The 12434-nt window shown below is 35.7% G+C and overlaps 1 protein-coding gene across 1 annotated transcript; it reads right to left on the bottom strand.

Moving 5' to 3' along the window:
- Positions 1-9167: 9167 nt before the first annotated feature.
- gadd45bb (growth arrest and DNA-damage-inducible, beta b) lies at positions 9168-10912 on the bottom strand. The gene is made up of 4 exons (XM_073849094.1): positions 10721-10912; positions 10505-10606; positions 10172-10397; positions 9168-9844 (listed from the first exon to the last, which is right to left on the bottom strand). Exons 1-4 carry the CDS (start codon positions 10762-10764, stop codon positions 9740-9742), a joined length of 477 nt encoding a protein of 158 aa, XP_073705195.1. The 5' UTR covers positions 10765-10912; the 3' UTR covers positions 9168-9739.
- Positions 10913-12434: the final 1522 nt, after the last annotated feature.

Here is a 12434-nt window from a genome sequence, read left to right as displayed (position 1 = left end):
TAAGTGCTTCTTTTGTGTTTTATTTTCAAGTTTGTGGTCTCGTGGTCATGTCGTCTGCATCAGAGGTGTATTGGAGCCTTTTCTGGTGATTGCCGTCGCCGCAGTGCAAACAACAGGTAACGTTAAGCTTTTGCTTTCGTCAACTTAACTAATGTTAACGTTACTAAATTAGCCACAGGCTGCTGTTCTCCACTAACTCACAGAACGGGTTAACATTTTAAAGAGAGTAACGGGCTAGCAATATATTAATATAGCAAGTTTTGCTAATAAATATTATAAATGTTTATTTTATTAAAAATGTAAATTGTATTACTGTACAGTAGTTGTCTTTTCTGATCATAAACTATAGTAACACTAAAAGGGTGTTGTGACACTGTCTGTTACAGGAGATTTCTCCAAGCACTAACTGGATGCTGACCATCAGGGGCAGAATCATCACACAGCCAGCTGTCCATTTTACAGACATGCAGAATAAGGTAACCTAAAACATATTTTGTTTTACATTGCATTTACATTCATGCATTTTTCAGATGCTTTTATCCTAAGCAAGTTATATTGTATTTAAAGTACACATTTGTAAGGTATTTATTTCCTGGGAATGTTTTTTATTACCATCAAGATTGAGTTTGCATGCGCATTAAAATTATTTCTATTAAACCAGCATTTAAACAGCAAAATGCAGCTGCTTCAGGTATCTTTAACTTACTGTAACCTTTAAATTCATAATAGCAATCTTACTGTCTGTCAGTTTAGATTATTGTTACTGTAAAACAACAAATATAGATTTTTAATCATAGTAGGCCTATTATATGCACAGACTTTCTAGGAAACACACACCTGTTTAGAATGTTTATATGAACAGATTGGTTAGCATTTAGCATGGTCTGTGGCAGACTTTACTAAGTGTCAGGGCAACAAAATTCAATAAACAAGAATGTAATATTAAGTGATTTAAAGGAGAACTCCGGTGTGATTTTGACCTAAAGTGTATTGAATCATGATACCGACTGTAAACGTACCTTGCATATCTCATCTCGTCTTGTCCACTGCAGTCCGAAATCTGGGGTCAGTTATCCGATGCTCACAACAGGTTGTCAATGAGAGTCAATAGGGCATCGAAGAAGCCATGTAAATAAATCACTGTTTTACGCCATTTACGAGGCACAAAGTAGCTCCACACTTCATTGGTAGACTTCCAAGGGCCCTGACATTTAAAACGAGACATTGAGAACTCAGAAAAAGCACCGGGAGTTTATTTACAAGTAGATTTATACAGACAGTAACTGCAAGAAGTTTAGCGGCCGCCGCCATCTTAAATTTAGTCACGATAAGTCGAGTGTCGAGCAGGAAGGAAACTACAACCTGATAAGTTGATAACCTGATAAATTCCTTGGTGCTCTACACTCGACTTATCGTGACAAAATTTAAGATGGCGGCGGCCGGATTTTTTCTTGCAGGAACTGTCTGTATAAATCTTCTCGTAAATAAACTACCGGTGCTTCTTCTGAGTTCTCAATGTCTCGTTTTAAATGTCAGGGCCCTTGGAAGTCTACCAATGAAGTGTGGAGCTACTTTGTGCCTCGTAAATGGCGTAAAACAATGATTTATTTACATGGCTTCTTCGATGCCCTGTTGACTCTCATTGACAACCTGTTGTGAGCATCGGCTAACTGACCCCAGATTTCGGACTGCAGTGGACAAGACGAGATGAGATATGCAAGGTACGTTCACACTCGGTATCATGATTCAATACACTGTAGGTCAAAATCACACCGGAGTTCTCCTTTAAATCAAGAAGAAAATATTGTCTTTTTGCTCCATTTAGTAAAAACGGTTCTTAACAAAGCCATGTTGTGCATCTCTGCACACAGCAGTGTTTCATTACTGAATGAATTTACCTTTTTTAAACACCTAGAATCAGTGACTTACTGACCCATTCATAAAATTCTTTATAAAAAATTTCAAGAAAAAGTTTCTTCAGTTTTTTTTCTTACTACTGCGTTCGTATGTAGTATATCATTTTTTTTTAAATGCATACAGCACCAAGTTTGACAGTTGAGGCAAATTCTTTAAACACTGTTTTTCTTGTGCTTGCAGGTTTGTTCAGACAGTCAACCTTTGTGGCAGCAAATGCATTGACAGTCACAGATCAGATGGACTTCTGGAAAGAGGGTGCAAACAACAAGCATCAGCCTGAATCCCATTCTGCCGTTTCTCATCAGAGAGCTTGTCAACTTTGACTCAAAACTACTAAAATTTAACACAACACAAACACATTTTTACTGTATGATTTTATTTTATTTACACTACCAGACAAAGCTTTTGAACAGTAAGATTTTAAATGTTTTTAAAGAAGGTCTCTTCTGCTCACTAAGCCTGCATTCATTTGGTCCAAAGTACAGCAAAAACAATACACTTTTGAACCATTTTTATTATTTAAAATAACTGTTTTCTTTTTGAATATATTTTAAAATGTAATTTATTGCTGTGATCAAACCTTAATTTTTAGCATCATTACTGCAGTCACATGATCCTTCAGAAATCATTCTAATAATTAGATTTTCTGCTCAAAAACTATTATTATGATGTTGCTGAAATTATTATAATGCTAAAAACAGTGGAGTACATTTTTTTTCAGGTTTCTTTGATGAATAGAAAGTTCAGATAAACAGCATTTATCTGAAACAGAAATAGTTTGTAACATTATGAATGTCTTTATTATCACTTTTGATCAATTTAAATCATCCTTGCTAAATAATATCTTTCTATTCATCAAAGAATCCTGAAAAATCTAAAAATTAATTAATGTTTATCAGCATACTAGAATGATTTCTGAAGGATCATGTGATACTGAAGACGAGTAATGATGCTGAAAATTCAGCTTTGATCAAAGGAATAAATTAAATTTGGATCAAATTAATGCAGGCTTGGTAAGCAGAAGAGAATTCTTTAAAAAAATCTTAGTGTTCAAAAACTTATGACTGGTAGTGTACTTACTTATTTTTGCTTTTCAGTATGTGTATGTTTGCCATGATACAAAGTCTCTGTACTTAAAAAGAAAATGTTCAACAATTAAAAAGAATATTATCAGAACTAATGCTTATGAGTTATTGTGATTTTTATGGGGTTGGGGTGGTAAAAATCTTGAATTACAGTGCTGTAGGTTAATTGGATTGTTTTTACAGGTAAAAAATGTTTAAAATAAATGAAAATAAACTCTATAGTACTGATACTGTAATTGAAAATACAGTAAAAATACTGTAATTGAAGATACAGTAAAAACACTGTAAATGAAATTACAGTAAAAATAATGTAAATGAAATTACAGTAAAAATACTGCAAATGAAATTACAGTAAAAATACTGTAAATGAAATTACAGTAAAGACCTTTTAGTACTGTAAATGCACTTACAGTATTAATACTGTAAACATTTTTACAGTAACTTACTGGCATCCAGCTGCCAGTAAGTTACTGTAAAATTTACAGCAAACTTTTTACAGTGTAGGTTTGTTTAGTTCTCATATGCCCACTGTCTTTGCTACCACGTATGTAGGTTACAATATTATATGATTGTTTTTTTTTTCATACAATATGAAGTGTGCAGTTCTGCTTTAGGCTGTTGCTGACCAGACCTTGACATCAGTCAGTCAGAACTAATTGATTCTATTCACAGACATTAAATGATGTGAGTCTTAAAAGTCATGTGACTGCTTTGTTTGCTGTTGCACAAAAGTGGACTGCATAATGAACGCAGTGATGAGAGGGTCTTATTTTTCTCGGCCCCTGACCTTGGCTCAGCAGAGCACATGAACGCATTAGTGTGTCAGAAAGAGAGGGTGACCCAGCTGCACATGACTCTCGTTTTGAGCTCAACAACATGGTCATGCATGACCTCGGTTAATGGCATTTTATATTGAAAGATTAATACTTTTTTTTTTTTGAATAATAAAGTAACGTCCTTCACACATCTAAATGGTTTTATCAATATGTATTATTTAAAATATATATATTTGAAACAATAATTAAATGTTAATAACTATTGGATACAACCGTTCAGGCATGTGAGGGGTGTTCATTTATTACTCAAAATATTGTAAAATATTATTTTTTAAAAAACAGTCAATATTACATTTCTTGCAAGCTATGGAATTATGTGGGATTTTATTTATTTATTTAATTTCTTGGAGCTACAGTATGTGACATGCACAAGGGAAAACACTGTGACCACAAATTAAGAATTAATTCCCACATTATATTGTTTAAATTGTTAAGTCGTGGCCATGTTGTACTAATTTGATCCCTTTTTTTATTAATCAGTGGCAGTTAACTAAACTTAAAAGAATAGTTCACCTAAAAGTCAAAACTTTCTGAACATTTACTCATCCTCAGTCCATTCAAGATGAGTTTTGGTTTACTTGTGGATTATTGCAATACTTTTGTCAGATGTTTGGACTTCCATCCTTTGGGTGGAGAATCCATTAGTGAGCAAGTGATGTACAGTATTGCTAAATATCTCCAAATGTGTTCCAAAGAAGAAACAAACTCATTTACAACTTGGATGGCCTGAGGGTGAGTACATTTTGTTTTAGCAAATTTTCATTTTTGGGTGAACAATTTTTTCAAATGATGGAAATAATTACACAACATACACATGATTTAACTAACATAAGGGAATAAATCAATACACGGTCACAAATGTGACCCTGGACCACAAACCAGTCATAAGTAGTATGGATATATTTGTAGCAATAGCCAATACATTGTACTGTATGAGTCAAAATGATTGATTTTTCTTTTATGCCTAAAATCATTAGGATATTAAGTATAGGTATATAAGATCATGTTTCATGAAGATATTTTGTAAATTTCCTACCTAAATAAATCAAAACTTAATTTTTCATTAGTAATATGCATTGCTAAGAACTTCATTTGGTCATCTTTAAAGGTAATTGTAATTGTAATAGGTGTTTTTTTTGCACCCTCAGATTCTGCATGTCTCTGTACAACAGTGGATTTGAACAGTTGATTTGACTAAGATAAATTGTGTATATTTATAAAACTCCTAGAGTATTTTCCGTTGGAACAAAAATGGAAAAACCTGTTGATCAGCCTGTGATTTTCTTCATTTCATGATCTTAATATAGCTTGCCCTATAAATATACACACTACAAACATCATAATTCTAAGGTATGTTCAGACTTGGACTATAATGTTTATGTCTGATGGTCTACTTTTTGCTTTTCAGTGAATATTTGAGTCAGTGACATGCTCAAATATAGCTCAGTCTAAGAATAGAACGTGCAGTCAGACTATTCATAGCAGTGGCTGTTACCTCAGTATAGCGAGTATCGTTGTTAAAGGGCTGTGCTATTGCTGCCATGGAAATAGGAGCCTTCTGTTCCTGTTTTTCTTCTATTTTCTCCCTCAGGCTTGACGTCAGCGCAGCCCTGAAGTGCGCAGCTCAGCCCAGTAGCCGCCCAGGGTACGCACCATGCTTTAGTCATGTCTGTCTGCAGAGGAGCCCGTCAACGTCGGCTTTGTGCACATCTAAGAGCCTTGGGGCAGAAAACACTGTTTTCTCTCAGGCTTTTACAGTAAAGATACAAATATATCTGTCAGTTGTTAACTGATCCACCCCTTCCGAAACAATGGCCCCTGTTGATGACTTCATAAAGTGGGTGATTATTGCTCACTAACTTTCTCCTCATCACCGTACTTGAATTGTGCCATTGTTTTTTTTTTTAACCTCTCGTTCAGTAAGTGAACGGTTTTTTTGGCACAAGGAAACTGTAAACACTGCCACATGTGAGAACACGGCTCCCTGTGAAAATACAGACGTGCCTTTCAAACCCTTCCGGACAGCATGATACGTTCTCAAGAAATAACCGAAACTCAGCCTGTGCAGATATAGACGTCTCTGAGTCATCCGTATGACATTATTCACTTCATATTACTAAAGTTGCAGTGGAATCATCCCCAGACGTCTAAGTTGGAGTTTAAGGGAATATAGTGAGTCAATACAGTCTTGTGGGAACTCAGAGCACACCCATAGTTTTGAAAATGTGGGGTCTAACACGTGCAGCAACGGCAGAATCTTTTATCCGGTCTGCTTCACTGTCTGCAAAGTTAATGGGACAGTCCTCTCAGCAGACCCTTGTGCATGTTTTCTCTGGCCTTCAGGCAGCCTGACCTTTCACAGTCACCAAAGAAAAGGTCAGTGAAGTCAGAGTGATCAAGCTATTTTCCCCTCTTTTTTAGTCTTCTGAAGAACAGCACGAGTGTGTGACTAATAAGATGTTTGTGCATGTTTTCATGTTAAGTCTATAAAGACACTGATTGTTCTTTTTGAGAGAAATATTACTATATGACTAAGGCTATATTCATACTTCAACCCTTAGTGCTCATTTCTGAATTGTCTGGCTGTTCACAGTATTTTTTAAATGCGGCCAATATCACATTCAAGTGTGAATCTGCATGCGCAAAAGAACAATAACAAAGACAGCGCAAGTAATACAGATGTGAACATAGGAGTATTTATAAAGTGATGTACCATAGAATTGTGTGCAACTTTGTGTGCAGGCAATAAGAAGGACGAAAATGACGGGTGCAGCCATTTGTACATTTTATGGGTCAGGCTTCTGGCCTCATCCACGTCCAGCTATTTTTAGCTGTACAAAACAGCTTGTGTTTCTGCTTGATATTGCAAACTGGTGTCTTACCATATTATTTATTGTATTATCTTAATTATAAACACACTGGTTTGTAGTGCAAACAGTTTCTAGTTATTTCCCTATAGTGTGTTTTCACGACGCGTCATCAGTCGGCCATATTGGTGGCACTGAATGTAAACAATGCCACTGAAACGAATGAAACTCGCATGTTTTGCTGATTATTGCTGCTGAAAATGATAAATCATGTCATGTTTTGAGCTGTACTAATCAGATCAGGAAAAACATTTAGAGTACTATAGACTGCCTGAAGTTTTAACAAATCAAGGAGAAGAGTGCAAAAACTGTCTGAGGAAGGAAATGCATTTGTGGTTGGCCAAACTTCCGGTCAGCTAAGTAAATTATTAGGCTAATATCTTAATTAATACTGCTTGTACGTATCTTTACCACCTATTAACTTTACTTTGTCAAAATATCCCGCCCTTCCCTGCTTACTAAGTCTTTCTCTAAATGATTTAATAGCTTCCACACATCTTTCCCATAATGTAGACAGCATAAATTAGCAGAAAAACAGATTCAGTAGTACATTAACCGTGCAATCCATGCTGTTGTTTCCATCTGAGTATCTCCAATATGGCCGCGCATCTGGGTAACTGACCAAACTGTGACGTAAGGGCAAACCCATGCTATGTCAATGTATTATATTAATTAGGAGCACACTGGTTTGTATTGCAAACCGTTTTAGTGTTTACTGCATGCTGTTTTTCTTCTGGTTATTTCCATAATGCACCCGGAGTCTCGCCCATAAGCTTACTTCTGTGTTAAAGAAAAAGATAGGCTACGTGTTGCCGGCTTAAGAGCGAAACGCAAAACATCACTGACGCGCTTCACTCAGCATCACTGCGCATTTGCAGGCAACCCACCAAAATAGTAGTTTGTTGATTTTAGGTTTGAAAATGTAAATATTAGCATTCTGACCCTGGACCATAAAACCTGTCATAAGTGTCAATTACATTTTTTTTTTTTCATTGATGTATGGTTAGTTAGCATAGGACAATATTTGGCCTTGATACAACTATTTGAAAATCTGGAATCTGAGGGTGCTAAAAAATCTAAATATTGAGAAAAGCACCTTTAAGTTAAGTTGTTAAGTTGTTCAAATTAAGTTCTTAGCAGTGCATATTACTAATCAAAAATTAAGGTTTGATATATTTACGGTAGGAAATTTACAAAATATTTTAATAGAACTTTTAATAGATCTTTATTTAATATCCTAATGGTTTTTGGCATAAAAGAAAAATCGATAATTTTGACCCATATAGTGTATTTTTGGCTATTGCTACAAATATACACTTGCTACTTAAGGCTGGTTTTGTGGTCCAGGTTTACATATAATAGTATTATCGCACTTTATTCATTGTTTTGTTTATTTTATTTTAAAAAGGGAACTAATTAAAGTGCAATAATACTATTATTACTATTATTAATTATTATTTTAATAGTTGTATTTAATGTGTCACATTTTGTGCAGTGTGAACACCAAACCAAATCTTCAGATTCTCTCATGAGAACCAGACCAAAAAAATTGTTTTCTCTCAAGCTTTGCTTGTATGCAGTTATTACTTTAATACTTTCACCTCATTATTCCTCCACAGACTACCTGTCTTCAGTATTAATAAAGTGACCAAAGAACTACAAATATGTTGAATCTTCAGAGTGAATCCCGTCAGTTGATCTACAGTGCTATAAAAGTCATACTGTATGTATTCTGATATGACTTCAGACTGAAGTCGCATTGTAAAACCTCTGACTTGCATCTGATTTCATACCAAATATGGTAGTGGCACAAATCAAAATCAAAAATCTGATTCCATATCATTTGTGCAGTTCATATTGTTATGAAAAACAGATCTGAGTCATAGACATGCACACTTTAGCCACTTTAGCCTAAGCCACTTTTGGAATCAATCGGTCAAATAGAATTGCTAAGCAGTTTATGATCTTGTTATGATTTGTCTAGCCGTAGTTCCTCTTTCATCATTTTCTGCAGATATTAAAAAGCAAGTGCAGAATGTCTATCTGCAGAATTGTGTCTTTATGTACATTTTCCAGCTCTTGCAAACAAACCCCTATGTTTGTAAAACAGATAAGGAACCTCTTACGTTTGTACACATTGTGCTGCATCTAGGCTGCATGATTTATGATGCAGAACAGAGGGGAAAAAACAGGTGTCAATGTGTGAACAGCTATCTTCTTGAGGATAGTATTTCTTTACCCTTCATCCTAACTATCTGTTGTGCCACAAAACAATCGCTTTCTTCCTTATTGCGTGCTTAAAATAACATATGGAACAATAATACTTGACTATAAGGAAGCAAGAATATATATAAGTAATTTGTTTTTGTTATGAGCTCAACTCATGTCAGTGCATGTGACAATTTTTATAGCATCTAAGAAGTTGCACTTTCTGGCATATAAAAAAAACACAAGAAGAACTGTTCAATTTAAATCATTAAGCATAAAATTTATTTCATAAGAAAAAAAAGTAAACATTTGTGAATTTATAAATAACCAAATATATTATTTGTTTTAAATGACATCAGTCAGTGTTACGCATAAATAAAAATGAATTCATATTCAGTCCTTAAATAGCACTTCAGTCTTTTAAGGCAGAGGTTCTTTTTCCTCTGTAGACCCATGAGAATATTGTCAGGTCTGAGTCATGTGTTATTCATCCTCTCCCCACGTGGACTGCAAAGCGCAACCATACGCCACCGTCCAGATCCCTTAGCATCCTTGCTGTGTACCTCACGCGGTACAACACAGTCCACCGGCCACCCTGGTGCGCCTTTGGTCCCTCCAAAGGGCGACAACACCGATCATGCAATATGAGGAACATGGACGAATGTCTCTAGTATCCTCTGACACTTAGAATCCCAGAAACATGGAGGTGGAAGCTCCATAACGGACTATTAGACAGTGCCCATGAATTGATGAGTATGTCCTCATGACGGTTGAAGGACGACATCAATATTCCGGTTATCTTCAGCACGTTTCAGTGCACAAGACCTCAGCGCTCTTGCAGGGCAATGGAGGGCACCCACTGGTTCCTGCAACGGCTTTCCTTGCAGTAACTCCCAACTTCGTTCAGCTTGAGATGCTCAGCTTGTGGGTTCTGGAGAATGAACAAAATATGATTAGTATTGATATATTTGACAATAGCTTATTTGTTACTTTGCATTAAGGGTGGGGGTGGGTGAGTAGATGTCTTACAAGTGCAATAGTGCTTTTTTAGAATATTAATTATTTCCAGGGAGTTTTAATACATTTCCACCAAGAAACTGGTTAAGTTAGTAGTTAAGTCATTGTACATACTACCATAAGCTGGCGAATATAAACTGTAAACAACTGTAGCCTCTACCAGATACCACAAAACGCTAGTGTTTGGTTTAAAAAGTTCAAAGATAGTACGATGACAAAAGCTATATGAACTAATACTTACAGTTACAAGTATGCAGTGGAGGTCTCTTGGTTCATTAGCGTTGCTGTCAGTAGAAAGCGGCTCCCCGAGAACCTGTGCTAAGCGCCTCATGCCGGAGACGCGCACAATGTTGATGTCGATATCGCAGCAGAATGCTTGGATGAGGGTGAAGTGGATCTGAAGCGCAACATCATTCTCGTCCTCCTCGTCGGTCGCTAAAACACAGAGGACTACGCTGTCTGGATCCCTGTTGAAGTTAATAAAAACGCGTTTAATTTAACATGCACTTCGGTTTTTACAGTTTGGTCTAATGCATATTGCTGAATTGAATTTTAGATTGAATAAAATACTTACACATTCATAAGCTGTGCAGACTCGTAGACTCCTACTGTCAGACAGTTTTGCCGTTGTGCAGCTACTAGCAGCTCCTCAAGAGCTTCACTTACAGTTTCCATTCTTTAAAGAAAAAAAAAACAGTTTTAGCTTTTGAAACTGAAATGAAATGAAACCAAATCTTTTTGAGACGCGTACGTTTGAAATTATATTAAAACAAACAAACAAGTTACTTACTTTCTATCAGTGCTGTTGCATCCAACAACTTCTTCCAGAGTCATGTTTGTCCTTAAATTATAATCCAGAAATCGAAATTTCCTCGCAAGTAATATAATTCCAGTGAGAATGGCGATTTTTGACGGCAGTAGTAATCCACAGAGATTTCAAGCGGTTTCTCCTTCGCAATGCTCGGATACTTCTCTCTGTGATACTGTCTCGACTCGTGTTTGACTTGAAGCTGTGGGAGCCGGAGTTTTTATAGCAGGAGTAGCGTAGTAGGCGTGGTTGAAACTGCAGCCGAAACCTCATGCCAACTGGCCCCGGAGGTTTCTATGGAGTCTCCTATTGTGTGAACTATTGTTTCAACTGCAGTTGTCTTTGTGTAAGGATCAAGGTGATATTCCAACAGTATCTGGCTGCGTCCTGCAAATGAAAACTCATGAATATTGATTGATAGTTGCTTGATTTTGTCAGATGCTGGGATCATAAAAAACGTAATAAAATACATAATTAAATTTGCATTTTGCACGACTTTAGTTTATTTTGCAGTTTGCATTTCTTTAATCTCAAAAGGCCTTTTGTAATGACATTTTTGCAAAAGACGTTATATTTGCACGTTAAATCATACTAATTATCAGTATAATAATACAGTATGAGCTTATATACGTGAGATTGCTACATGCAAACAATTGCATTCAGATATTTTTTTTAATGGTTCTTTAAAAGATTTATTAAAATATATTTAACAATTTTATGCATATATTGACTCAAATGAGAAATATACGTTTTCTAAACATGTCATTGCCAGATGCAAAAGTCATGCAACTATTTTGAAAAGCATTTATTAAACAGTCAAACAGTCATGTTACTGTCTTTCATGTCCAGGGCTCCATCTGGTGGTGAGAACTGTGCCTCCTTGAGGCCCAAACACGAGGATAGGAACATGTGCGGGCATGCCATGCACTTCAGAATTAAGGTGATCACGAAGGTACTCATTCGGTAATTACATCAAAACTAATAACTAGATTTGATATTACACACACTTCGTTGGTTTCGGTCATGATGGCCAGAGATCACACGCTTAAACCGGTCAGCTTTAATATGTTAGTGATAATGTGTTACAACCAAATAAAAATGAGCTGTGATTCGAAACACGGAACTTGATTGATAGAGGAAAGCCATTTTGCGTGATAATCTCTTCAGTCAGGGCTGTGGTGATTACATCACTTGAATAAGATTATAGTTTGACAATGTTTGTAGCACTATAAATCAACTGTTGACAAGGTGTTTAAAATCTTAATCCTTTATCAAGTGACATCAGCACAGCTACGACCTTACAAACATTAGGAGTTAATAGCTCTACAGTTTAGTAAAAGACCTAGCTACATAGAATGATAAGAAAATAATAAGCAATGACTCTGAAGATGAAAATCTTGTAGTTCATGTACACAATTTATGTAATACATTTTGATGTTTCTCAATTCCTGTTGTGCTATCAGTATTCGCACACTGGATTAAATATTTAAAAAATTATATAGTATATATATGGGCCAGTCTACAGAATTGGTGCTAAATGTTTACTAAGATCCTTCTATTATCTATTGAAACCCACAATGATAATAAAATATCAGTAAGCTTAATATTTATAAAATCATAATTGATTTGGTACTTTTAATTGGGAGGTGGCTGTCCCGAACCCCTAAATTTCAATTTATGAAAATGATATTGAAAT

Source organism: Garra rufa, chromosome 10, assembly GCF_049309525.1.
Source record: "Garra rufa chromosome 10, GarRuf1.0, whole genome shotgun sequence".
Classification (NCBI taxonomy): Eukaryota; Metazoa; Chordata; class Actinopteri; order Cypriniformes; family Cyprinidae; genus Garra; species Garra rufa.
The sequence above is the reverse complement of the archived record's forward strand: the minus strand, read 5'-3'. Positions and strand labels throughout refer to the sequence as shown.

Coding starts and splice junctions, on each gene's coding strand:
- gadd45bb (XM_073849094.1), bottom strand. CDS start 10,764: ATGACTCTGGAAGAAGTTGTTGGATGCAACAGCACTGATAGAAA. Junction 10,607..10,720: donor TGCAACAGCACTGATAGAAA/GTAAGTAACTTG, acceptor TTTTCTTTAAAG/AATGGAAACTGTAAGTGAAG. Junction 9,845..10,171: donor TCCACTGCATACTTGTAACT/GTAAGTATTAGT, acceptor TTCATTCTCCAG/AACCCACAAGCTGAGCATCT.